The sequence below is a fragment of the Thermobia domestica genome, chromosome 3 (genome assembly GCF_964235325.1).
Source record: "Thermobia domestica chromosome 3, izTheDome1.hap1.1, whole genome shotgun sequence".
Taxonomy (NCBI): Eukaryota; Metazoa; Arthropoda; class Insecta; order Zygentoma; family Lepismatidae; genus Thermobia; species Thermobia domestica.
In genome coordinates this window covers 325,549,226-325,573,935 of record NC_137456.1, presented here as the reverse complement: position 1 = coordinate 325,573,935, position 24,710 = coordinate 325,549,226, and the positions used below count along the sequence as shown (strand labels likewise).

The 24,710-nt window shown below is 38.3% G+C and overlaps 2 protein-coding genes across 3 annotated transcripts in view; both read left to right on the top strand.

Annotated features, from left to right (window-relative positions):
* The window catches only part of LOC145681910 (E3 ubiquitin-protein ligase SIAH1B-like), a 54,279-nt gene that overhangs the window by 12,282 nt on the left and 17,287 nt on the right, over positions 1-24,710 (top strand). The window lies entirely within an intron of this gene.
* On the top strand, positions 8,193-9,563 carry LOC145682306 (uncharacterized). The gene has a single exon (XM_081753883.1). It carries the CDS (start codon positions 8,193-8,195, stop codon positions 9,561-9,563), a length of 1,371 nt encoding a protein of 456 aa, XP_081610009.1.

Sequence of the window (24,710 nt, the reverse complement as noted above, 5' to 3'; positions counted from 1 at the left end):
AACACATCAGAAAAGCTGCCGGTGTTCTTTTCAAATACCCTGTATATTTTTCTTTTCACTCTCTTCCCATAGCCATATTATTGGACCGCAGTGTAGAAGCCTCCACATTACACGATTAATTCCGATGTCGCATTCAGGTCCCTTTAAATAAGTATCATACGATTTGGACGGAATATTCTACAGAACAACACCCAAAATTCCTGTTACGGTATCGAACCTACAACTCCTTCCATTGTGACATTCCCTAGTTTCGTTGAACGATATCTTAATCATACGTTCTTTGAAGTCAGGGTTACGTCCTCAATACGTTATGATGTGAGCCTTATTTTTCGTCGGGGCAAAAAGAAAAAAAAGAAAACAAATGTTATCTTGCCGTTGATAAGCCAATGTTTTGGTTGAGCGGAAGGAAGCCCTTTTGTTTCAGGTGGCGTATGCTAAGTGTTCGAAGTGGAAAAAACGCAGAGGCGGTATGATTTTGACTGGACATACCAGCTATCTAAATGCTTAACCCATTCAGACCGGGCAGTCACAATTGTGTACATTAAATTTCTATTGCATTAATTCTACTTAAAGCATTGTTGTGGGCATATAGGTCGATTGTTTACATTTGTGTAGCTTTGCTTCGCTGTTATACAAGTAGCTGCTGCATTCTAGTGAGCAGTATGTGATAAAAGTATTTTAAATAGTCTGTGGTGTTGCAGTTTTATCAACAATAATTAGAAGTTTCTCGTTTCTGAACTATCTTTTTGAAGTGCTTGCGTGTGTTTGTGAATATCTGTTATCTTTGTGGTAAAATTACAAATATGACAAGCAATTCGTTATAACTTTATTTGTTATTGAAATATGTACACAATTGTGCCCAAGAGGATCGTAATGAACAGATGCGTTATCAATGAAAGCTCATTGAGTATGTGTTTTTGGGTGATAATATTAGTAAGAATTGGTTTGTTTTAGCTTCGATCGGACTTATATCAACCACATTAGACCAAAATTTTCTTATAAATTATATGGTACATTGAGTTAGTGTGTACACGAATTAGAATCATGGATAAACCATCTGGTAGCAGCCCATCTCTCTCCACGGAGAAAATTTTAGATATGTTGGAGAAAGGTGACATTTCTGATTTCGATTTATCTGAAGATGAAACTGAGGAAGATTCACCGGTTATTTATTTAAAAAAATATCAGTGTGACCGATAGCCTTCTAAATATTTAATGTACACAAATGTGTACAACGGGACACGAGTTGGAGTGGGTCAGTGGGTCGGTGGGTCAGTGGGTCAAGTGGGTCAAGTGGGTCAAGTTTTCTGAGTGGGTCAGTGGGTCGTGGGTCAACAGCATGTGACCCACTGTGACCCACCACCCACCGTGACCCACAGTGACCCACCACCCACCATGACCCACTGTGACCCACCACCCACCGTGACCCACTGCGACCCACCGACTCAGTATGGTCTACCGACCCTCTCTGCTCACTGCATTGTAGACGGTATCTTCTGAAGACTGGTAAATTTGTTTCTGTTTTACTTTCAAGACCTTCATTTCCCTTCCTTTTCCACTTGTTTCTGTCTACCTACCTGAGGTGAGTATATCTAACCAAGTGAAAAAAGAACTTCAGGCACTTTTGGATATTGATATTTTTAATTGTAATAGTAGCAATAGGACTTACACTACAACTTGGCTTTCGAGACCTGTGAGTTTTTAGAGCTAACTACTGGAAAAAAATACATTTTTGAATCACTGTAATATATAAAAAAAATGCATGTAACTATGTGTGCCTGATCATCACGGTCAAATTGCCAAGTCAAATGAAATTACTTTTGGTATATAGTTCGGCCTTAATCCAAATTGGGATGTTATATTGCTTTTATTATAATGTATAATATCCTAAGGAGGTAGTGAGGATTCAAATTTTTGCGAAAAAAAAATGAGTATCTCGCAACCCGTTAAACTTACGGAGCTGAAATTCAGTGTATTAACTCTTTATTGAAAATAAACAGAATGCGTCCTAGCATTTTAAAATTCTCCTTTATGTGGGGGAGGGGCACTTTTCTATATATGGAAAATTGGTAGTGAGTTGGTTTGTAAAAATTAGGGATGGGCACGAGCGAGTTCGAGCGAGTTTTCTTTGAAACTCGACTCGACTCGAAACAGACATATTTGAACTCGACTCGAGAACTCGGCTCGAAAAATTTCCTCCAACTCGACTCGAAACTCGACTCGAATTTGGTTCGAGTTTCGAGTTGAGCCAAATCGAGCCTAATCGTGTGTGTAGTTCAAGTACTCTCTTCAAGTATTATACATACACAATACAATTATTATCAATGACACTACTACTACTACTACTTCTTCTTCTACTTCTTCTTCTTCTTCTTCTTCTTCTTCTTCTTCTTATTATTATTATTATTATTATTATTATTATTATTATTATTATTATTATTATTATTATTAATTTCAGCACGCAAAGTGTCACACATGTAAATATTTTCGTGACAGCAGAGAAATGAACTTGTTTTTCCGATAGTAGGGTAAAATTAGAGGTTGACCCGGAACTAAATACTATTGAAAAGTTCTTTGGGATATGAAATCAGGTAGCTATGAGTGAATTAACCAGAGAATGCTAAAGTCTGGAAGTTTGCGAAATTCGAGATATTCCAGGTTGAAGTTGTAACGCAAAATGGCTTTTTGGAACAAATGCTACTATTGAAGTAATACCAGTTAGTACACACAAAAGTTGTTTTATGCATGCAGTACAATATATATTTCGTCCGTAACAAGACAGTGGCAATTTATAGTCAAAATGTGTTGAAATTTCAATATTGGTATAGATGGTTATACACAGGGTGACTCAAAAGTCGGGCACGATAAAACAAACGGATAAAATATGCATCTGAGTCGCGAGGTAAACATGGATGAAAATAAAAATTCAATATTTTCAAACGTAGTTTACAATTTTGTAAAATGAAAGTCTCCCCAGCGCTTTCACCATATTGCCCCTGAGTTACCTTTAAAATGTAAAAATAATTAAAATATATATGTATGAATTCCCATTTCACTATGATGATTTATACTTCATAGCCTGTTTCTATCCTGTATGAATACTTTATTATTTGATTTAAACACAAAATATTTCTATGAATTCTCTTATAACTTTATGTTTCGTTAATTTCAATGTTTCATTCCTTGTTTCTGAACCTTGTATGCAAGTAACTGCAACCAAGTTGCTGGTTATTACTTATTTTGTTTGTGAAGTTACTCTCTATATGCTGTCTTGATTGCATTCCTTGCCAATATTTATTACTCCTTCACCTCTGTACATGCGAGTCCTAATGACCCATTCCGTGTTCGGTTCACTAATAAAACAAATTTTGATCACTTTCCTTGCTAGAGAGTTCTAAGTTTTACTTTAATATAAGCACTACTTTTTATGAACTCTTATACACCATACACTTTTTACATTATATACAGTACTCATACACATTCACACACGTCCCACTGCGTTCATTGCGAATTCCTTCACGAATTCAGAGTTTACGATACATACACTTCAGTGTTCCGGTATATTGACGCACATTAGCACAACGTTTGATTGTGAATTTAAGGGTATTTTTTCATATTTCTTTTCTAATTAGAAGCTTTCATCGCATGATGAATCGTCTACGGAAATGCTTACGCTTTCATGACCATTAGTGTAGCCATTGCCATGGCAGTATCGACATGCAGACACACACTTTAATCTATGTTTTCTGCAGGAGCAGCTCATGCTACTACATAATATTCTTCCCAGTGCTTTGCACTGACAACGTACAACTTTTAAGATGGAGTCAGGTGCTGGACGTTCGTAGTAGTTTCGTGATAAAGATGTTGACCTTTGAGTACCCAACCCCATTCAAGAGGATCCATTTCCGTCGTTGATAAAGTTTTCCATTATTGTTCTTGCATGTAAGTTCTTAACGAATGAAAATGCACGGCTCGGGGTGTAGGCGGGAGCTGCTCGGGAACTGGTTTTGACGCTACTGCTGTCATTCGCATGTACTTTGTGCAGTGGCGGCGATTGGACGTTAAAAGTGGGGGGGCAAAGCATAATCTGAATATTTGTATATCAGTGTTAGTTTTCCTGATTGTTTTTAACACTTTGACGAAATGTTGTATAACTAATAGGATACTATATTTTTTTAGTTAAAATACCATATATCGTATTTCATATTTTATTAAGTAAATTGACAAGAGCAACGCAAGTAGGTACTCATAAATAACGAAAGTGTAAGAAAAGATTTTATTGCTTGCTCATGAACATCTTACAATTCTGTCTGGAATATTGTGAGGTCAGATTATATTTAATAACAAATTTGCAAAACAAATAAATAGAAGGGGCAACAGCAATCATAGTAAGAAGTTATACTGAAACTTAGGATTAATGAACAACTTATATTCTTAATTCCACACATGCCATTAATTGTATGTTATTACTCTTACTAGGGATGTACTTGAAGCTGAACCCACAAAATGGGGGTGATGTATATATTTCCTGAAAGACTGGGTCAAGATAAGATCAAAACCGGTTACCAAAATTGGGGAGGTCTCATGCATTTCGCTTGAGGGCAGCACTTTATTCATTATTAAAATCTTTAAGCGTGTCCATAAAGTCGGTTGCAACCCCGAAAAATCTGAAACGGTGAGAGAAATATGAAAAAAAAAAAAGCATGTCTTTCATCATTTTAAAAGTACAACGTATCAAGGTAAAATAAATTGTCCCAGGGTCCCCCGCAGATCCCAAACGGGGTCCAACTCAAAAGTTTTAAATGGAAAAGGGGGTCAACTTGCATATGGTATGAAAGTTGGTGTTGAATGAAAGAAGATAAATAAAGACTCGATTCTCTGTCTCGATATATTCCACTTTGTGGGTTCAAGTTCAAGTACATCCCGAGTTAGATAATGAAAGGCAGTAAATACTACAGGCATACCTGTATCCTACAACATTTAAAGAAATACGCAAATTGCAAAATTAATTGCTTTTAATTGCAATTAAAACGCAATAATACATATAAAAACTTTTGATCTCCAAATGAAACTATATACATTACGGGGTCACTTCAAAAAAGTGGGGGGGTAACTGCCCCCTCTTGCCCCCCCGAATCGCCGCCCCTGACTTTGTGTAACGAACTAGAGGGAGATCATCAGTTTGTGTACCGCCATACAAAATGACGAAAAGTTGCTTGCCTGCTTTTGAGATTGAATCCATTGGCGAATTATCTGAAAGAAATACTTCTGCACATTCTTGAGCGGTTACATTCTTTTGAATTGTTTTCAGAACTTTTGCGTTTCCTTGTTTGTAGGGTGCTGACGTTGTGTCACATCCTCTAACTGCATGAATGAACAGGAGATGCCTGCAAACTAGTGGACCAATGTGACGCTGGATACTTCTGACATCATAGAGTGGTTTATGTTCATGCCTCTTTCCCTTTGCAAGTGATTTCATGAAAATTTTACCCATCGAGTCATCAGCATGATGCTACAGCATCACCAGTATATCCGTGTCATCCGACACAACTGTAACTTGTTCCTTCTTAAGAGCCATGTTAATTGCATTTGAAACAATTAACGTGTCAGCATCATTCTGTGCTCTGTAGATGATGTGACCATTTGCACTCAACTCTGTAGACAACAAATCTATTAGGTGATTAATGTTGTTGTCGTTTGAGAGAAACGGATACTAGTTATCGTATGCTGGTATCCTCAATGAAATTTTCACATCGGGTGCTGCAGGATGAATCCTTCGACGTTGATGCTCATGGTCTTTGATGGAAGGGCCATTTGTGTACCCGTCAAATACTACTATGCATGAAACATGAAAATGCTGACATAAAAATTGCAGTATGGCTGAAGCACATCCACCCATGACTGGTGTTTAGACCATACCACACGTCGAAGCAAACATCCGTCATCAATAACGAATGATTCTGATAGCTCAGGTTGTTCCTCAGATGCCTGCTGCGTATTGCTCTCAAATCCTTTCATAAGTGAATGAATTAGTGCAGCTTTTGATGATTTCCTCATGACCTCTCCAGAGAATAACGCTGATGGTGTGGGAGTGAGTTCATATGCGAAATACTGGGATGGTATGTGTTCGCGCTGAACGAGCGTAGCAAGTCGCCAGAAGAGAATTGAATTGTCGAAATAGTGAATACTATTACCAATGTGAACTCCTTTGCTTACATGCTGTAATGTTTTTGTTTGGTCAGTCTTCTTTAATCTAACGGCATTCCCAGGTTTGCCATCCAACTTCTGATGTATTCCATTACCAACAACGTCTGCATCTTCACAGTTCACTTTGTCATCAACTCTTGCTATAACGCCAGTGGGTACATTGCGCAACGATGAGTCGTATACTGAAAAAGGTTTATGCTTTTTCAGCCATTGCATCATAAGTCTTCGATCACTCCGGTCCCTCTTCATACGTGAGGGCAATAGTTCACAATGTTGTCCACTCTGTTGGCGTTCAGTTCCAGTTAAAGATGTCATAGCAGAATGCATCTCTCCAAATATATGCATGCGTTGAATCCATGTGTCACACGTATTTTGTGTCATTCCACGACCGTGGGTTAAACCTCCTCTACTCTTTATAACACGCATCATACTCTGTTCAGTTGCAAGGTCTGAGGAAATTCCTTTCCAGTTTTCTGATGTTCGACGGATGACATGATTTCCATGGTTTTTAAACTGATCGTATAGCCACGGATGTGTAAATTGTAACTGCTGCATCATCTGAAGGTATATCCGTCCACACGTAGCATACATATTGTGCCCTGTCGCAGCAAATAGGGGTAGCATGCATGTCACAGCAGCAAGATGTAGATTCCAATTTCCTTCTCGCTCGCCCCTTACAAATATCTGAACAGTGTTGATGCATTCTATGTATTGTACCCATAACTTTGAGGTTCGAGATTGCACAGACAATTCTTGCTTCAGCTCGTTGACACGTTGTTCCACTTTCGATAGTATATTACCCTGCGCTGGATTTATTGTAGTTCCTTCATCAACTTTTACAATATAACTGCAGAAATTTTTCAGATCTGTAAACTCAGCATCTGTGATATGTTGGAGGTTAGAACCAAATAAATACTCATATTCTTCATGGGAGGGTATAGGGGGCAAGACTGATGATAGTAAGATAGACATTAGCGCGCTCTGTGCAAGAAAATGTCCTCTCGATGCTCTTGAAAATTCTTTTCCGTTGAGCATATGAACAACCGTGTTTTCTCCATATACTGTTCCAAGTAATTCAGATATGCCAGATCCACTCATTATTGATCCTATGCTTCCTAAAAGAACTCATTAGCATGTGAAACGGACCTAAGCGACAAACAACGTTGAGACCAATACTATTGACAATTTGAATGGCTTTTATCCGAAGTGGTTGGCCCAGAGTTACGGATGGAGTGGGTACTTGTAACTTTTTGGCTTGCTCTTCAATATAGCAGAGTGTATTGTAGATACAGATTTCATCATTTGGGTTTAAGTTCACAAGGAGAAGTAATGTGATATGAGATGGTGAAGAGGCTTCAGATGTAGAATATGCCTGCATAAACTCACTCCAGCTGAATTGATTATTTTCAGTGTCGTATAATGTAGAATGGATGTGCCACAGGAGATCAAAATTGACTGATTGCAGCAAAGCGTGTGGCATTTGTAAGTGCAACATTGGAGCGAACTAAAGTTGTTGAAGTTGGCGAATTGATGGAATATTTCGGATGGGAATGGCACAGTTTTTAACCAATGACGCAACGCTTTTAACTTTTGCCCCTCGCTTGATGACTGCATCCTGCGGAAGAGTGCTGGTATAGACACCTGCTCTCATGATCCCCATACCATGAAATATCCCCTTTCCATCAATAGTGACGACATTGTGATCAACGTTATCTGCAGACCACTGGACAAAAGCAGGTAGAGGAGCATTGGAATGGATCACGTCATAATTACTGCACTCTAGCACATCCTGCTTGTACTTCCGAACTTCTGAATACGAAACACAAAATCCATAATTCGTCAATCAACTACCTAGATCCTAGGATTAGTGTGAATCAGTGAGGTTCAAGAAACTAGTTAAGAAAATTGAAAAAGAAGTAATCTGGGACGTCATAAGGAAAAGAAGTAAGGAAGTGAAAACAAGTGAGAAAGTGTCTAACCAACTTATGGAACATATAAAGGACGGTGTCAGTATTTTTATGAGAGAAGCAGTGATAAGAGATCTAAGAGAATGGGAAAGGAGTTTTGAAGAAAAAGTTAATACCAGATTAGCCAACAAAGGAAGATTGTTAGGTTGGAGAGAAGAAAAGGATAATAGGAACAGAGTGGTAGTGATAGGTGACATAGTTTTATCGGAAGAAGAGGAGAAGTGCTTAAGTCTAGGACATAAATTTAAGGTTAAAGAGGAAGAAGTGGACAAGAAGGAATTGGTGTACACAGTAGAACAAGCCATTGTAGACATAAAGGATAAGGACGAGAGAGAGAGAATAAGGAAAAAAGCATTGTCGATTGTTAGGCAGAATATGAACAAGAAGGAGAGTAACTTAAGGAAAGAAGAGAAGGAAGGACTGAAAAGATTAAGGAAAAGAAAGGATATCGTAGTGGAACAGGCGGACAAAGGAGGCGCGTTGGTAGTAATGGAGAAAGGATGGTACCAGGAGAAGCTAGGGGAGTTATGTGATCAGACATATGAGGAAGTCGGTAACAAGGACATGAAAGATGAAGTGTTGAAAAAGATAGTACAAGAAGGGAAAAAGGCGGGGATTAAAAAGATGATCAACGAAAAAGGAAGGATTCCTGTCATGAAAGGTTTTCCTAAAATACATAAGAAGGACGTGAAGCTAAGACCAGTACTGGACTGCAGAGGTAACTATTTTGAACCACTAGAGGAGAAATTAAGAGAGATAATGGACGAAATCAGAGAAGGACAAAAGACATGCAGAGTGAAGAACACGGAAGAATTGAGGAAGAGGATAGATGAGATTAAGTGGAATCAGGAGAAGGTGTTAATGTTTAGTGTAGATGTTAAAGCCATGTTCACCAGTATAAGAAGGGATTATGTCATAAAGGCAATAGAAGAGGAGATGGAAGGGAAAGTTATAAGTCAGTGGAAAAAAGAGAAAGTCATAAGAGCGCTTAAGACTTTGTGGGAAAATAGCTATTGCATAATTGGAGAAGGACTAGTGAAGATAAAAGAAGGTTTAAGCATTGGATCCAAGCTGAGTCCAGTTCTAGCGGAAATAGTAATGAACAAGTGGGAGAAAAAAGTGACAGAACAAGCAGGAGGAAAGTTACTGTTCTTTTGCAGGTATGTTGATGATTGTTTAGGCATATGGACAGGGAATAGAAATCAACTGGAGAAATATGTTGAAAGTATAGAAGACCAAGAGAAAGGCATAAGGTTAGAATTAGAAGTTGAAGAAAATAACTCTATCAATTTCATGGATATGAAGATAGAGAAGCAAGGTGAGAAAGTGACTACTAGTTGGTATCAGAAACCGTGTTGGGCAGGTATTCCCACTGGAGAAGTGATGTAGACAAAGCAACTAAGAAGAATTTCATTAGGAACATGGAAAGGAAGATAGAAAACATCAACAGCGAGGAAGAGGGAAAGAAAAAAGATTTGGAAAAATTCTACAAACAATTGATCAATAATGGATATAGGATAGAGCAGTTTAGGAGAAAGAGAAAAGAAGATAATATGGATAGGAAAGAAGAGGAAGACAAGAAGTGGTATGGCATTCAGAGCATAGGCGAAAAGACCGAAGTGCTGAAGAAGTTAATAACAAAAGGTGGTGTGAAGACTTATAGAAAAGGAGGAGAAACTTTGTTGAAGTGCATAAGGAAGAAAAGGAAAAGGAAGGAACAGGAAGAAGGAGTGATATATGAAGTGAAGTGTAGTGAGTGTGACATGAAATACATAGGGGAGACGGGGAAAAGGCTTATGGACAGATTAAAACAACATAAGGATGATGTTAGACTGAAAAGAGATAATAACGCTATATACAAACATGTGAAGGAAACGGGACATAAAATAGACTGGGAGGGAGCTAGGGGTTTAGAGAGAGAGAAGAGGAAGATTATTAGAAAGTGGAAAGAGGCTAGAAGAATAAAGAGAGAACAAGAGGAGAACCTAATGAATTGGACAAGCGGTATGAATATACACGAGCAATGGGAGAAATTGTTGGATGTGATAGAAAAGGAACAAGAAAAGTGCATATAGACTATTAATATTTATTTATTTATTTACATTTATATATTTATATATATATTTAGTTATTTTTTTCTTATTTAATATTTTCTATTTGTTATTTACTTTCTTTGTATGTCATCTCATTAAAGAACTGTTAGAAAAAGTGAAAGGGCTCATTATATTTTTCTGTTTGCGCGGAATTGATTTTATCCTCATTGGTTCCCTCCGACCAATGAGAGAGAAGAAGGGGCGTGGCCTTTCACTTTCTCATGTATATAAGATCTGCTGTCACCTGTCTTTTCTCAGTGTTTGTGTCTGATGAAGAGGACGTTAGGTCCTTGAAACTGTAACAAATTGTAAGTATAGTTTTTAATATATTTCATTCTGCTCTGGTCAGAACTGTGTTTTATTTGTTACCTAGATCCATATACATGATCGAGTTCTACCGCAAGACCAAATTGCAGCGGGGAAAGCACAGTTCTTGGCATTGCCGACTGCATTATGGCAAGTCCGATGCTACATACCTTCACGTCTTTAGAAATTATACATTCAAGCATTGTTCTCAAAGAAAGAGTGGTAAAATTTAACAATTCCTGAATATTTCGAACTTGAGATGGGGCAGGATACACATTCCCTTGTTGCTTATGGCATCTCATATCAGCAATTATTAACTTAGCGGCTGCTGTAATAATTCTTATTTTTTCTTCCTCGATGTTGTCTTTCTTTGATTCATCCCATTTCTCGTTAATAATATAACTTGCCGTATCTTTGAAACACGCGACGTTTGGTTTTCCATTTAACTCAGTTATTGTGATATGCTCTCCATATTTTTCAAGCAACTTAATTTTCAACCATTTCTCTGAATACACACATCATCATTCCCAGCAAGTTCTATCATCTTTGCATGAAGATCCTGCAAACTATACAGACTTGAATCAGAACATAGCTCTAGCCACTCACATAGTGCATCAAATGCTATTGCGAATTTCACGTTACTTGGCCGCCCGCGGTATTTTGCAGCTTTTCCCGTCATTGGTAGCGTTTCTTACTTGTTAGACATGAACAATGTATGGCAATTACTATGATAGACAGCTTCGGCTACTACTAAATCGAAACACTCTTGCATTCGACATTCCACTCTTTCTCCCCATTCGTCTTGGCGTGTTTTGCACACTGAAAGAACATGTTCACCAAATGGTATGGTGCGAACGGTGAAGCCATCTCGCCTTGCTCGATTTTGATGAGCTAGGTGCACTGGTTTCGTGCAGTAAAAACAGTCCTTTTTCCAGTCAAAAGGTACATCGTCCAACTTAAGTTTCGTTTCTTTATTGGGGACCCCGGTCCTGCAATTCCTTTATCCTTTTTTATGTAATATTCATGCGTGTAACGACGGCGGCAGCTGTGATGTACTAGAACAAATGGTGGGCTTTGCATGACAGATATTTCACTAAGATATTTGTGCAGTTCTTTTATCTTCCCTGTTGAGATTAGCTGCTGTTAGCGATGGTAATCCTCGCCTGATTACTGTGTTTGTTTCTTCGTCGGTTTTTTCTGGCATATGACGCATAGATCATCCTTGTAACTGGTTCTTTCCATTTTTGTGGAACTGTAATTAATCATTTACTAATTTGATACTTCACTACAATTTTTTAAAGACACCTGAAAGGATAATGAAAATACTTACAATAAGTGCAAATTGTAAAATATTTTACACAAAAGTAAAATAAATATGTAAAATAAACGTACAAAATAAGTTTTACCTATATAAATATGTTACACATATATTTTACCTATTTGTCCTATGGTGCCAGACTTTTGAACCACCCTGTATAAGAAAAATGTCGCAATATAATAAGTATTTTCAATTTAATAATTTAAAACATTACTAGAGACAAAATAAATATGTAAAATATACACATAAACAATAATTATGGTTATATCAAATGTCTTACATAAATCCAAACAGCAAAATTTGTTAAACTGTGGTCCAAAATTCAAGTACTCATAGAACAATTTTCGCAAAGTTCCATGCTTTAGCATTTCGCCTATGAAGAGTACTCATACCCATTAACGTTACAGCAAAAAATCATTTCAATAGTATTTGGTTCTGGGTTATGTGAAATTTTCGGGAACCGGTCAAAACCCCCACAGCCAAAACCCCCACACTCAAGAAATGTCAAAACGCCCACACGATCGGTCATAACCCCCACACAAATGGACAAATCCCCCAAACGCACGAACGGTCAAAACCCCCACAGCCAAAACCCCCACACTCAAGAAATGTCAAAACGCCCACACGATCGGTCATAACCCCCACACAAATGGACAAATCCCCCAAACGCACGAACGGTCAAAACCCCCACAGCCAAAACCCCCACACTCAAGAAATGTCAAAACGCCCACACGATCGGTCAAAACCCCCACACAAATGGACAAAACAGCCACACATAGCAACGGTCACAATCCCCACATAAATGGACAAAACCCCCACACAAATGGACAAAACTCCCACACAATCGGTCAAACTCCCACACTCTGAAATGATCCTGGTTGTATGTCTTGCCCTTGTACTTTTTAATAACATTTTTCATTCCACTTAAACCGATGTTGCAACTATTCTTCTTGCACTGTTTTGTAATGACAGAAACACTAAGGTGGGCGTCGTAAAGAGCCGCAACAAAGACGTGCAATCACGGTATTTTCAGAGTGTGGGGGATTTGTCCGATTGTGTGGGGGTTTTGTCCATTTGTGTGGGGGTTTTGTCCATTTATGTGGAGATTGTGACCGTTGCTATGTGTGGGAGTTTTGTCCATTTGTGTGGGGATTTTGACCGATCGTGTGGGCGTTTTGACATTTCTTGAGTGTGGGGGTTTTGGCTGTGGGGGTTTTGACCGTTCGTGCGTTTGGGGGATTTGTCCATTTGTGTGGGGGTTATGACCGATCGTGTGGGCGTTTTGACATTTCTTGAGTGTGGGGGTTTTGGCTGTGGGGGTTTTGACCGTTCGTGCGTTTGGGGGATTTGTCCATTTGTGTGGGGGTTATGACCGATCGTGTGGGCGTTTTGACATTTCTTGAGTGTGGGGGTTTTGGCTGTGGGGGTTTTGACCTAGACCCAAATTTTCGGCTATTTTTACCCTACTACGATTGCCTTTGTAAATAGCTGTGCGATTCTTCCTGTTAATTGAGGAGTGTCTGCAAATTTTGACTACCATAGCTTTGCTCAAATAAATGACACACTGCCGCAGAAAAGTAATATTGTTCTTCTCCTATTTTTATTGCCTCCTATAAAAAAGGAAAGAGCTTAAAACTATTCAGTAAAGAAAAGTCTGAACCTTTGTAGGGAGGGACCTCTGATTACAGATTCCGTTTGGTGGTAACTTGTTTACTTGCAGAGTTGCAGGTCTGTTGAACAATAAACCACACGTGTTCAGTTGCAGTCCAGTCTAAATCTGTAAGAACGTTTGCCTCCAATGAATAAGATAAAAGAGAATTTCCGGCCATACAAAATATGAAGAAGCGAAGTCATCACTTTATTTACCATGATGTGTGTGTGTGGGGGGGCGGTAGCTCAGTAGTAGAGCGTTCACCTCCGGTGCTTGGGGTCCCTAGTTCGATCACAGCTCGCGCCGTGTGGACTTTGTGGTGGACAAACACCGTGTTCGTGGGTTTTCTCGGGATTCTCCCGTTTCCTCACACTTTCTTCATTCCACCATTTTACTCATCTCTCATCATCACCGTCTCCTTTAGCCTAGCCGGCAAAACCGTGGGACATAAAACTTAAAGATTCATTTCGTTTTTACCATGATACGAGAGGATTTAGCGAACATCATGATAATTGTCACTTCTGGTAAAATTAAGTTATTAGGTGGACCGGATTGGTATTAAACCACAAGGGAAACTTGTTTGGTATGTGTCATTGTATCGAATTGCATAGGAATGATGAACTTTCTTTTCATACTTACTCAAAAGTCAGAAAATGTGGCATACAATTATGTTTCCACGAGCTGCCCATATTATACAAATAACAACATTGTTATCCGGAATAGGCTTTTTATAATATTGCTAATAATAATAATAATAATAATAATAATAATAATAATAATAATAATAATAATAATAATAATAATAATAATATGTAGAAACTAGATGACGATTATTCTTCTCGCAAGAAATTCTAAATATGAGGAATTTAAAAATACCATAGGAAAATTATAAAGCTAAATACAATATAGGAATATTACTAAAGAGTATTATGAAGATAATTTAAAGTTACGTATGATTTCTTTTGTCACTAGATTTCTTTATAATGATTGATACTAACAGAAAAACAGACTAATAAACCAATATGTTAATACTGAAAAATTAGTAATTTCTCCACATAGCCTATGATAAGATATTCAGAAAAGTGATCAATTTTGAATTATCCCTTTTATTAATCATTCATAATGGGAGCCATTTCAACACAGCTACATACAGTCACATATATAAAGACAAGGAGATTTAATGTTGATAATTATGGTTGGAGGGGTTATTCGAGATATATATGATAAAATATTGGAAAATATGGTAAATTTTATGTATTAATTAATTAATTACGAGTATTCATAACGTGAGAGCTGCTTCAACACGGCTATAGCATAAAGGTGTATACCAGGAGATAAATTGATGCCCACATCAATTTGATTAAAGAGGGGTTACGTGAGACACATCATGTATAGGCCTATATCCATCTTAGAATACCCCGGCAACCCTGTTTTTTTTTTTTTTTTTTTTTTTGTTCTGGTGTTAGCAGTTATCTGAATCACCGCGGTGCTCCGCCCGTACTTAGGGTTGTCAACGGATCGAGTGGCTCGGCTCACAGCTCATCTACTATCGAGCCGAACCGAAAAATGAACCGAGTCAACACCTCACCTAACCGAGACGGCAAAAACCGATGGCTCACCAGGGCCGAACCGAACCGATTCGGTGGCTCATCCCGAACGAGTCGGCTCAGGCCATCGGCTCAATTGAGCTGAGCCGATGGCTCATTCCAACCGAGCCGGCTCGAGCTTTTTGCTCAGTTGAACCGAGCCGAGCCCGTTGACATCACTACCCGGGTTGGGCTTCTGCTTAAGTTCAGAAATACGACCGTGCAGGTCTCATCCTTGATGGTAAAAACTACAGTATATACATATATTGGTGCTCACGACATTTGAGGCTGTCCTTTTATTTAAAAAAAATCTATTGTGCTCTCGTTATCGAGACGAGATGAGATGCAAGCAGTGTCCCCTCTCGTGAGCAACACTAAAAGTATTCCACAGTACGGCTTACATTTCTCATGGCTTTCACTTTACAGTTTAATCAGGCCATGATTTCAAATCGAGCTAAAACGAGCTAAACGAGCGAGCCATGTACCAAACTTGACTCGACTCGAAACTCGATCTCAAAAACAGTAACTCAGCTCGAAACTCGACTCGAGAAAACAACCTTTCACACGGCTCGAAACTCGACTTGAATTCGAGTCGAGTTTCGAGTCGAGTCGAGTTTCAGCTCGACTCGTGCCCACCTCTAGTAAAAATGATCGAAAACGATCGATGTTATTTAAGAAAAAAAATCAGAAACAAAAAATACAGTGCTTGGCTTCATATATCCATTGCTTTCTGTTATAATAATTGCTGAAGCTTATGTTTATTATATGGAGCGCTTACAGCACAGGGCAATCAACCCATAAAGTTGTGAGAAAAATAGGCATAAAATTTGTATTGTAAGCTTAATTACACGGAACTTTTAAGTTTGGATTGGACGCATAATTGTATGGAAAATTTTACACTTTTTTTCCCCTTTACGTTGGTCTACTTACTTTGATTTGGAACTTTGAAATTTCATCCTTTTTTCCACTGAAAAGTATTGATAATTCAACAAGGAAATAATTATATTATGATAATTTAATTGCAATTCATCGTCATTTGGCACATGGCAAACAGCAGTGTGGTAATTGAAGGGGAAGGAGGGAAATTCCCATTCACCTCTGAACACTTTCCAGGAACCTCGTTCCCTTTCGCTTTCTAGACGGGGAAGGAAACTTGGTAATGGTATCAAACCTTCATGTGTAACTACAAAAATTAAATTTATAAACAAATAAGAAATCATCAGTTTATCAGGCTTTAATTGATAATTTATTCACAAGATTCCCTATCAAAGGTGTGGTAGATGAAGTTTCTGTTCTACATGGGTCGACATTGCCAACTGACATGGTCGATATGGAAAAGATGTTGTATGGTGATGGAGAGATGATACTTCTTGCTGAGTATTTCAAACCTGACCAAGAAAAATCGTTATCAGACTTGAGTCTAACAAGTAGATTGTCGATGAGAAGTTGCAGAAATCGGATAGAAGTATTATCAATTTCCACGACAGAGTGCAAACGGGGATTTCTCCTTATGAATTTACAGATGACATATTAGAAATAGACTAAGTGCTCAAACATTGTCTAACTTGTTGCTCATCAATGTTAATGACCCACCGCTAGACAAGCTCTAAATAGACGAGCTAGTTATTTCTTGGCTGAAGGATGGAAATCATTCCGCTGCGGACGATTTACCACGAAAAAGTTACCAACAGGAAATAAATCCGATTTCAGATTTGTTTTAAGGTGGAAAATTACGAGTTACGGAAAATGTATACTTGTATTACTAATGGCTAATTACTTATGTTATTCAACTTTGTACCTAATTTTTAGTAAGTCTCTTCTTTGCTTTAGGTAAACTACTTTGAATAAATATTCATAATAATTGCAATTATGCATATTTGTAACTTATATTTAACGTTGTGTTTTAGTGATTACTCAAATTACAATTATGAGCATGCTTTATGGAAATGCTCTCACATAGGGTACCAGACCACCTTTATACACTATGAAAAACTGATTTTTCAAGTTTTTTGTGAGAAAAATACTGTGAACTGAGAAACCATAACCTTTTCCATATTGTACAGGGATATTTTCGTGCGAATAGAAGTTCCTTGGGGAATGCGTTCAGAAATTAACACTTGCAAGAATACTCTCTTAGTACAAGTATATTTTAGGCACACACTAATTTCCCCCCACCTCGAACTGCTTCAATTTCCTCACTGACAAACACTTTACCATTTTATATCGTAAAGGTGAGATCCACCGTTATTGTAACAGAGTGGTGCTTGAGTGATTGACTAGAAATTCAAACTCCGATTAGTGATAATTTCGCACTCTTGTTTTATTACAAGTGTAAACTCTTTAGTCAGTACAGAAGAGGCTGTGGATCGTGTTCAGAGTTGATGACGATGGATTTTGGTGAGTCAGAGTAGGTCAAAGTGGATGAGAGTAGTTCATGGTGGGTGATGGGTCAGAGTGGGTCACCGTGGGTGGTGGGTCACAGTGGGTCATGGTGGGTGGTGGGTCATGGTGGATCACAGTGGGTCACGGTGGGTGGTGGGTCATGGTGGGTGGTGGGTCAGTGGGTCGTGGGTCAACTTTCATTGACCTACGCCAACTCTGCGGGACACCAATGCTATATAAAAACTAAAAATTTATATTACAGTGGAGTCCAGATGTACATATTTGTGCACATAAAATATCTGGAGAACTATGGGTAACAAAAACAAAATTTCAAGCAAAATGGCATCAGAAGACCCCAAAGCGTTTAAAAATTACAACAAATAATTTTTTAAATCTTAAAAAAATTCAGGTCTGAAGGGGTTAAATTCAGTGAGGGTATTATGCCTGAAAGATTGGATTTCACTTTACATAATGACTAAGACAAGGTGACCAGATCTTTTACTGTCAAAAACGGGACGCAGACGAATCGGCGACGGGGAGGGGGGCTGACTTCCACATTGTATTATGGGACTCAGCAGTGTTTTCAATTTACAAAATACCCAAGTAAGAATGATAACATAGCGTTTGTAGCTTCAGTATTAACCAAAAGTACTTTTAACTACTTCTACACTCAGAATTCCCACTTGAACCACAGAACACTCAATTCTCATTTGAATATTCAGAAGTTCTAGGCATGGCTGAACCTTCCCAATGAGTGTTGGTACGGAAGAGTGTAGAATTAACATTGACCATTCATATTTTGAATAATAATTACGGGACACCTGGGTCATGTTTGCTTAAAAACCGGACATTTAGGCGTCCCGTTTGAGAATCAGAAAAAACGGGACAATGGTTGAAAATAAGGGACTGTCCCGGCTAAAAAGGGATGTCTGGTCACCTTGGACTAAGAAACCATTGGAAAGTTTCTCTGTAGTTATGGGAGGGGAACATGGACAGACTTTGATTCCCCGCCAACAACTCTGAAAAAATAAAAAATATCCCCTTGTTGCATTTTGAAGAATTATTCACGAAAATGCTGAAAAACTGTGTTTTAGATTAACAATTTCCGGTGGGAAAACTGCCGACCCTCCCCACACACACACATGACTGAGGATATTCCAAACTCCCAGAAGATCTGCCCATGTTCAAACCACGACATTTATATTCATTAAGGCAAGAAGAGACATACATAGGCCTACATAAGAAATAATTTAATATTGCACAACAACTATAAAGTAGATGACCTTCCTTGAAGACCCCTCATTTTAAAAACAAACAAAAATGTCGGCGTTGTTAACTTAGAAATTATTTCTACATAAGAAATAAAATCTTTCGACTTGCAAATCTATTCGTCAATTACTGTGTATAAAAGTGGATTTATTAAAGCTATTTATCATTTACTCTTCAGTGACAGTATGTCATAATCACTGAAATACCAGAGGCGGTATGCCTTCATCACAGGAAAAGCAGAGGCGGTACGGCATACCACCGCATACCGTCTCACTTCGACCACTGCGTATGCTTCTAACTCTTTGGCCGTTTCCATCTGAGAGCACTTTCAATGTAAACAGAACGAGTTAGTGTCTGATTGCGAGCTCATAAAAAGAGATTAAACTTTTCCACTGCTTACATTCCATTTTAATTAGTTACGCATAATATTATTCTAGTGGCTGGCTAGCCGAAGAAACTTTATTTAAGTATAAATTATTATTTAATACAGTGGATTGTACTCCATTTTACATGCTATTATGGGGAATTACTTTTCTCTTTATAACAACTTTCTTACATTGTCAATCTCCTGTACTATGTCTCGCACTGCACTTCGAATCATTGAGTGAAATCTGGAGTAATTCGTGACGTTATGTAGACCATTATGGAAGTCCAAGAGTATTTCCAAGTTTGATATATGTCTCTTCGTATGGTTTTTTGGCATTAATTTAAGAGAGGTAGTGTGAATCTTTTCTTTACACGTTCCAACCTCTTTACTTGAGGTACGCTTGTGTTAATTTGTACAGCGCACTGTTTCTTTCTTCAAATCTCTGAAATAGAGGAATATGTCTTCTTGCTGTGAAACAATTTTAGTCGGTATACCATTTTATTACGAAGACAAATACATCCTCCATTTTGCATGCCGGCATCCCTTTCTTTCTTTTTAAAAAATAAATCGCACCCTGTTTCGTGAACCTGTTCCCATTTTTCATTGTATATTTAATTTCATTGCCCTGTTCTTCGTTCTCCTACTTTAATTCATGTGTTACACTAAACCTTCCATGTTTTCCTGTTCTTCAAACTTTTTCTTCCCGCATTAAACACAACTGCACCGATCTTTCATTTTTTCCTTCCTACTGTTTCCGTCTATCTAGATTGCATTTATTGTATATACATATTAACTAATTCTGACTTAGGGCTGTCTCTCTTACGATGGCAACCTTTCCAAGAAGGTTGCATGAATTTTATTTTTCTTTCTTTGGCATATTTATTGACTGGCCTTTCGCACACACTGTCCGCCGCATTTTCGTCGTTTATCCGTAGTTGCTCGTTTATCCTGGTGTGTCATATTCGATGTAATCACTTTCTGTCAATGAACTCAATTTCTGATTCCAATCGTCATCATATCCTTTAAGATCAATATTCGACTCCACTACTATTTCAGATCCTGATGAGATATCACTATCATTGTCCTCATCGACTGGTGGTCCCAGCGGTTTGGCCACTGCTGTAACTCCCTCATCGCAGAGGAAGTGTATGTCTTCTGGCGGAGTTTTAGTTTTAGTCACTTTACGCAATTGCCTATTAATTTTCTCGATATTTCTACCAGACGTAGCAACGCGAAAGAACATATCTAACAAACATTTCAGTTGTGGGGAGGAACTCACGATTCCCTGTTTCAAATCGGAGCGATACAAGAGGGATCCAAGCCACAATCCTTGTTTTAGTATTTCCGCTTGATCCGTGTTGTTAAACAACGTTATAATAATTCCTTTGTTATCACTATATACAATCGGACCCGACAAGAACTTTCGAGATCTTGATAGTAGCTCTGGAGAAGGAGAGAACTCCCACATAAAAGTGTCGCATTTGTGGTCGTAGATATCACGTTCCTCCAAGATTGGGGTGGAATACTCGTCCATGGTGCAAAAACATCGTACGTTGCTTCCTTGGCTTCGTTCGATTCACTTTCTTCCTACGATATGTCTCCATGTAATGTTGTCCGGGAGACATGGGACTCTATCACCATATACAAATCTCTCTCCTGTACATTTCCTTCTTCCCTGAGTGAATCTCACTCTCAGATCGCTGACTCGTACTGGGAATTGCTAGGTAATCATTTTCTGCATACTTGTCGCTACTGCACGACGGTTCGACTACTTTCCCCGTATATTCCGCATCAGACGCTTAAGCTTTTGTCGTCTAATTTGATAATCGACTGGGAGTAGCCAGAAGTGGAGAGGATTCTGGATTCTGTTCGCCGGTCTGATATCTGTCCGTTGTTCCGTCGACTTAACAGCACCTTGTCGATCTGAATCATGGGTTAGCGTGTCAGATTGAATATGTGAAACTTAAGTTTGATCTTCACTATGTATAGTCTGTGTATGTGTCGTTGAATCACATTGTCGTTGTCGTGGCTTACGTCTTCGCTTCGAGCTTTTTTACAGCGTACAATTTAGACTGGTACTGGGCCTACTGACCCAAACATAGCTTCATTGTGTTTCGTGGGTGCAGTTGCCCGGATGTTTTCTACATTAGTCCGTGGGCCTTGTTTTACAAAACCAGTATTTCGGAGTACCCTTGTACTATTGCATCGTTGCTGTGTTCTCCGGGGGTAGTATTCCTCGGATTCGTGGCATCGTTGATGGGACTGTTGAATCTCCCTCCTACGTTTATTCCGGGGATTCCAGACCAAATGCGACAGAACCACTCGTTTTTCTGGTGGAATCTCACTAGTAATTAGAGATTCAAATACACCTTGCTTAGAATACTTCCCTTTTTATATATGATGTATATGATCTTTCTGCACAGAGCTTGTATGTAAATTTAAAGTCTGCTCCAAGGATCACATATTACTTATTAATTTTCTTTCATTCTATCATAAGTTGACACTATTGTTTGCATATATAAATCAGGGGACGAATACGTGCTTTTTTCACTTTATTAACACAAAACAAAACACATAACACAAATATCACATGTAGAGAGGGGGATCATACATTTTAGGCGAGCAGCGGTAAGGCAGTTGGCGCAAGGCAACTCAAATTCCTCGTCCTGAAGACACCAATGTGTTACGGGAGGCTTCTCTCCCCTAACAAATAAGATAAAAATTATTGTTTTGCTTGTGGCTTTCTGACACGTGATGTAGGTTTAATAATGCCTGGGTCAAGACATTCCTGATAAATCTCGATTTAAGACGAAAGCTTGATTTAACTCCAGCAGTCGAATCTCACTTCTAGAGAACGCAAAGTATATGAGATTCTTTACTGGGCCCGGCGTCCATCATGTGCCATCGAGACCCAGAAATGGTAGAGCATTGAAGTTAATCAGTAAACTTGGTACTATCGAGAAGCGGGCGATCTAAACACTGATATTTGAGGATTGCACCTTCATAAAGCATGTACTTTAATCTGAAAAAGGAACTACCCCCTCTTCTGCATAACACTTCTTGCAGATTTTCAGCAGAAATTAAATACAATCCATTTATTACATAGATTTATTAATAAAATACTCGAAAATAAAAAAAAAAAAAGAATTACAAAGAATCTAATGACTATAAAACCACTTACCTAAGGCCGAGAATATTACCAAATTCAAAGTGCTAACTTAATTATAGTTATTAAACCTTCTTAATGGTCTTAAGTTTCCATGAAATAACCACAGAATCAGTTGTTTAGCCTGGGAACATTCTTCTTTGGGAACATTTCCTAGTCGTGTAAAACCTAAGAGTTTAAGAAAATTGGAAAAATTGAAATAAATCTCAAAATGAACCAAATTTACTCGCAACAACGGAAAAATTACATGATCTTTGAGCCTTATTAAAATTGGTACTAATAGCCCTAATTAAGGCTTTCAACAAGAGATGAATACGTTTCAACTCATTCCGAGACTATCTTACTTAAAAATTGCGAAAATTTACAGAAGTTATTAAAATTATTCTTACTCTCTCCAGTTTTCCAGAGATCTAATTAGAATGCTGAACTGAGGTCAAAACCTATGGTTTAGGTAGTTTTTTTCATATTAAAACTTGTTTATTTCAGCATCAAGTCACACTATATCTACCTAACACTGTTTTAATGTACATATACTTTTATACTGTCGGCTGGGTTCAGTTTGTGCTTCCTAACACGACTGACTAATGCGGCCAAAATATGTTGAATAACTTTCGATTCCTTTGGTCTGCCATGGGCAAGCAGAGACTACATTCCCTCTTAAACTTGCTTAACTGGTAAAAATTCCTAATCTGGTCAAAATTCACCCTAGAACTTCCGTTTTGGGGACGGAGGAGGAGATTGTGTACTCTCAGTTGTATTCTTAAGTTGGTGGGAATTGGTGTATGTTAACTACATTACTGCCTTTAACAACCGCACGAGACTTATTATTTTCACATGATGTTTGATTATATACTCTCTGCGTAGAGTCTAGATGAAGTTGCATGCGTAGCGAGTCCAGATAATTAGCTACAGATTAGTAATACGTTAAATCCATTACATATCTTTATGTGGTTTTCAATTCTAGTTCATAAATGGCAGGAGTTGTCAATGAGTCGTTGTACCACACGCTCCCTGACAGCAGTGTTGCTGTTTCCCAAATACTTTTCTTTTAACTAAAAACACCTCTGTGCAATCTCTGAGCACATCACAATCCGTGTCAAATCATTCTTTAAATTCTGTAGCAGTAATACCAAATATTTATATTGCATACCAGTGTTGGGCAAAATCAATTGAAATCAAGAAAATCAATTGCAATTGATTTCAATTGCAATTGATTTCAATTTGTAATTGACAATTAATTTCAATTGCAATTGAATTCAATCATAAAATTTGCAATTAAATTTTCGTCAATTGTTAATTGTTAATTGGTCACCAGGCAATTGAAACTCTTAATTGTTAATTGTCAATTGCAAAGGGTGCATTTGAAACATTCAATTGTTAATTGCAATTGATAATTGAAACTTGTAATTGTTAATTGTAATTGTTAATTGCAATTGAAGTCAGCAATTAAAACTGAAGATAAGAAGATGTGTGTATATTGTATTGTCCACTTGTTACTGTTTTACATATTTCAAATAAGGTACTTATAAGAAATGCTGCATACCTACCATCCCTTTTCCCCCCTGGAAAGAAAGCCGTGAAACTAAGTATTTTTTAAATATATTATGTTTATGGTTCTATCCCCCTCGAAAGAACTATATGCCCGTCATGCATACAATAGGAATGAGCACGAGCGAGTTCGAGCGAGTTTTCTTTAAAACTCGACTCGACTCGAAGCAGACATCTTTGAGTTCGACTCGAGATCTCGGTTCGAAAAATTTCCCCCAACTCGACTCGAATTCGGATCGAGTTTCCAGTCGAGTCGAGCCAATTCGAGCTAAATCCTTTGTGTAGTTCCAAGTACTACTATCTTCAAGTATCCTACATAGACAATATAATTATCAATGATACTACTACTACTACTATAACTAATTATTATTATAACACCGTGTACCTGTATAAACATGGAATATAGGCGGTTTGTATCGGAATACTAAAAGTTAGTTAACTGTCGATCTCGGTAGTCAAGAAATCTTCAGGAGGCAAGGACATCGGTCACGAGGTTCTTGGTTTGAGTTCAGGAGGAGCAAGTATTCGGGCTCGAGCCAAAAATTGTTAGAAGTTATGGGACTCCAACCAAACATGATTAAAACTGCTCGACCCGGGTTTAGGGTTGTCAACGACTCAAGCGGCTCGCTCACAGCTCATTCACTTATCGAGCCGAACCGAGAAATGAGCCGAGCCAACAGCTTATCCAACTGAGCCAGCTCGAGCCGAAGGCTCACACGAGCCGAACCGAACCGAGCTGATTGCTTACCCCAACCGAGCCGGTTCGAGCCATTGGCTCAGTTAAGCTAACTCGAACCCAGCCTATGGACTCGTTTCAACGGAGCTGGTTCGAGCCATTGGCTCCAATCGA

Bases quoted from the DNA above. Each gene is read 5' to 3' on its own strand.
- LOC145682306 (XM_081753883.1), top strand. From the start codon at position 8,193: ATGGAACATATAAAGGACGGTGTCAGTATTTTTATGAGAGAAGCAGTG.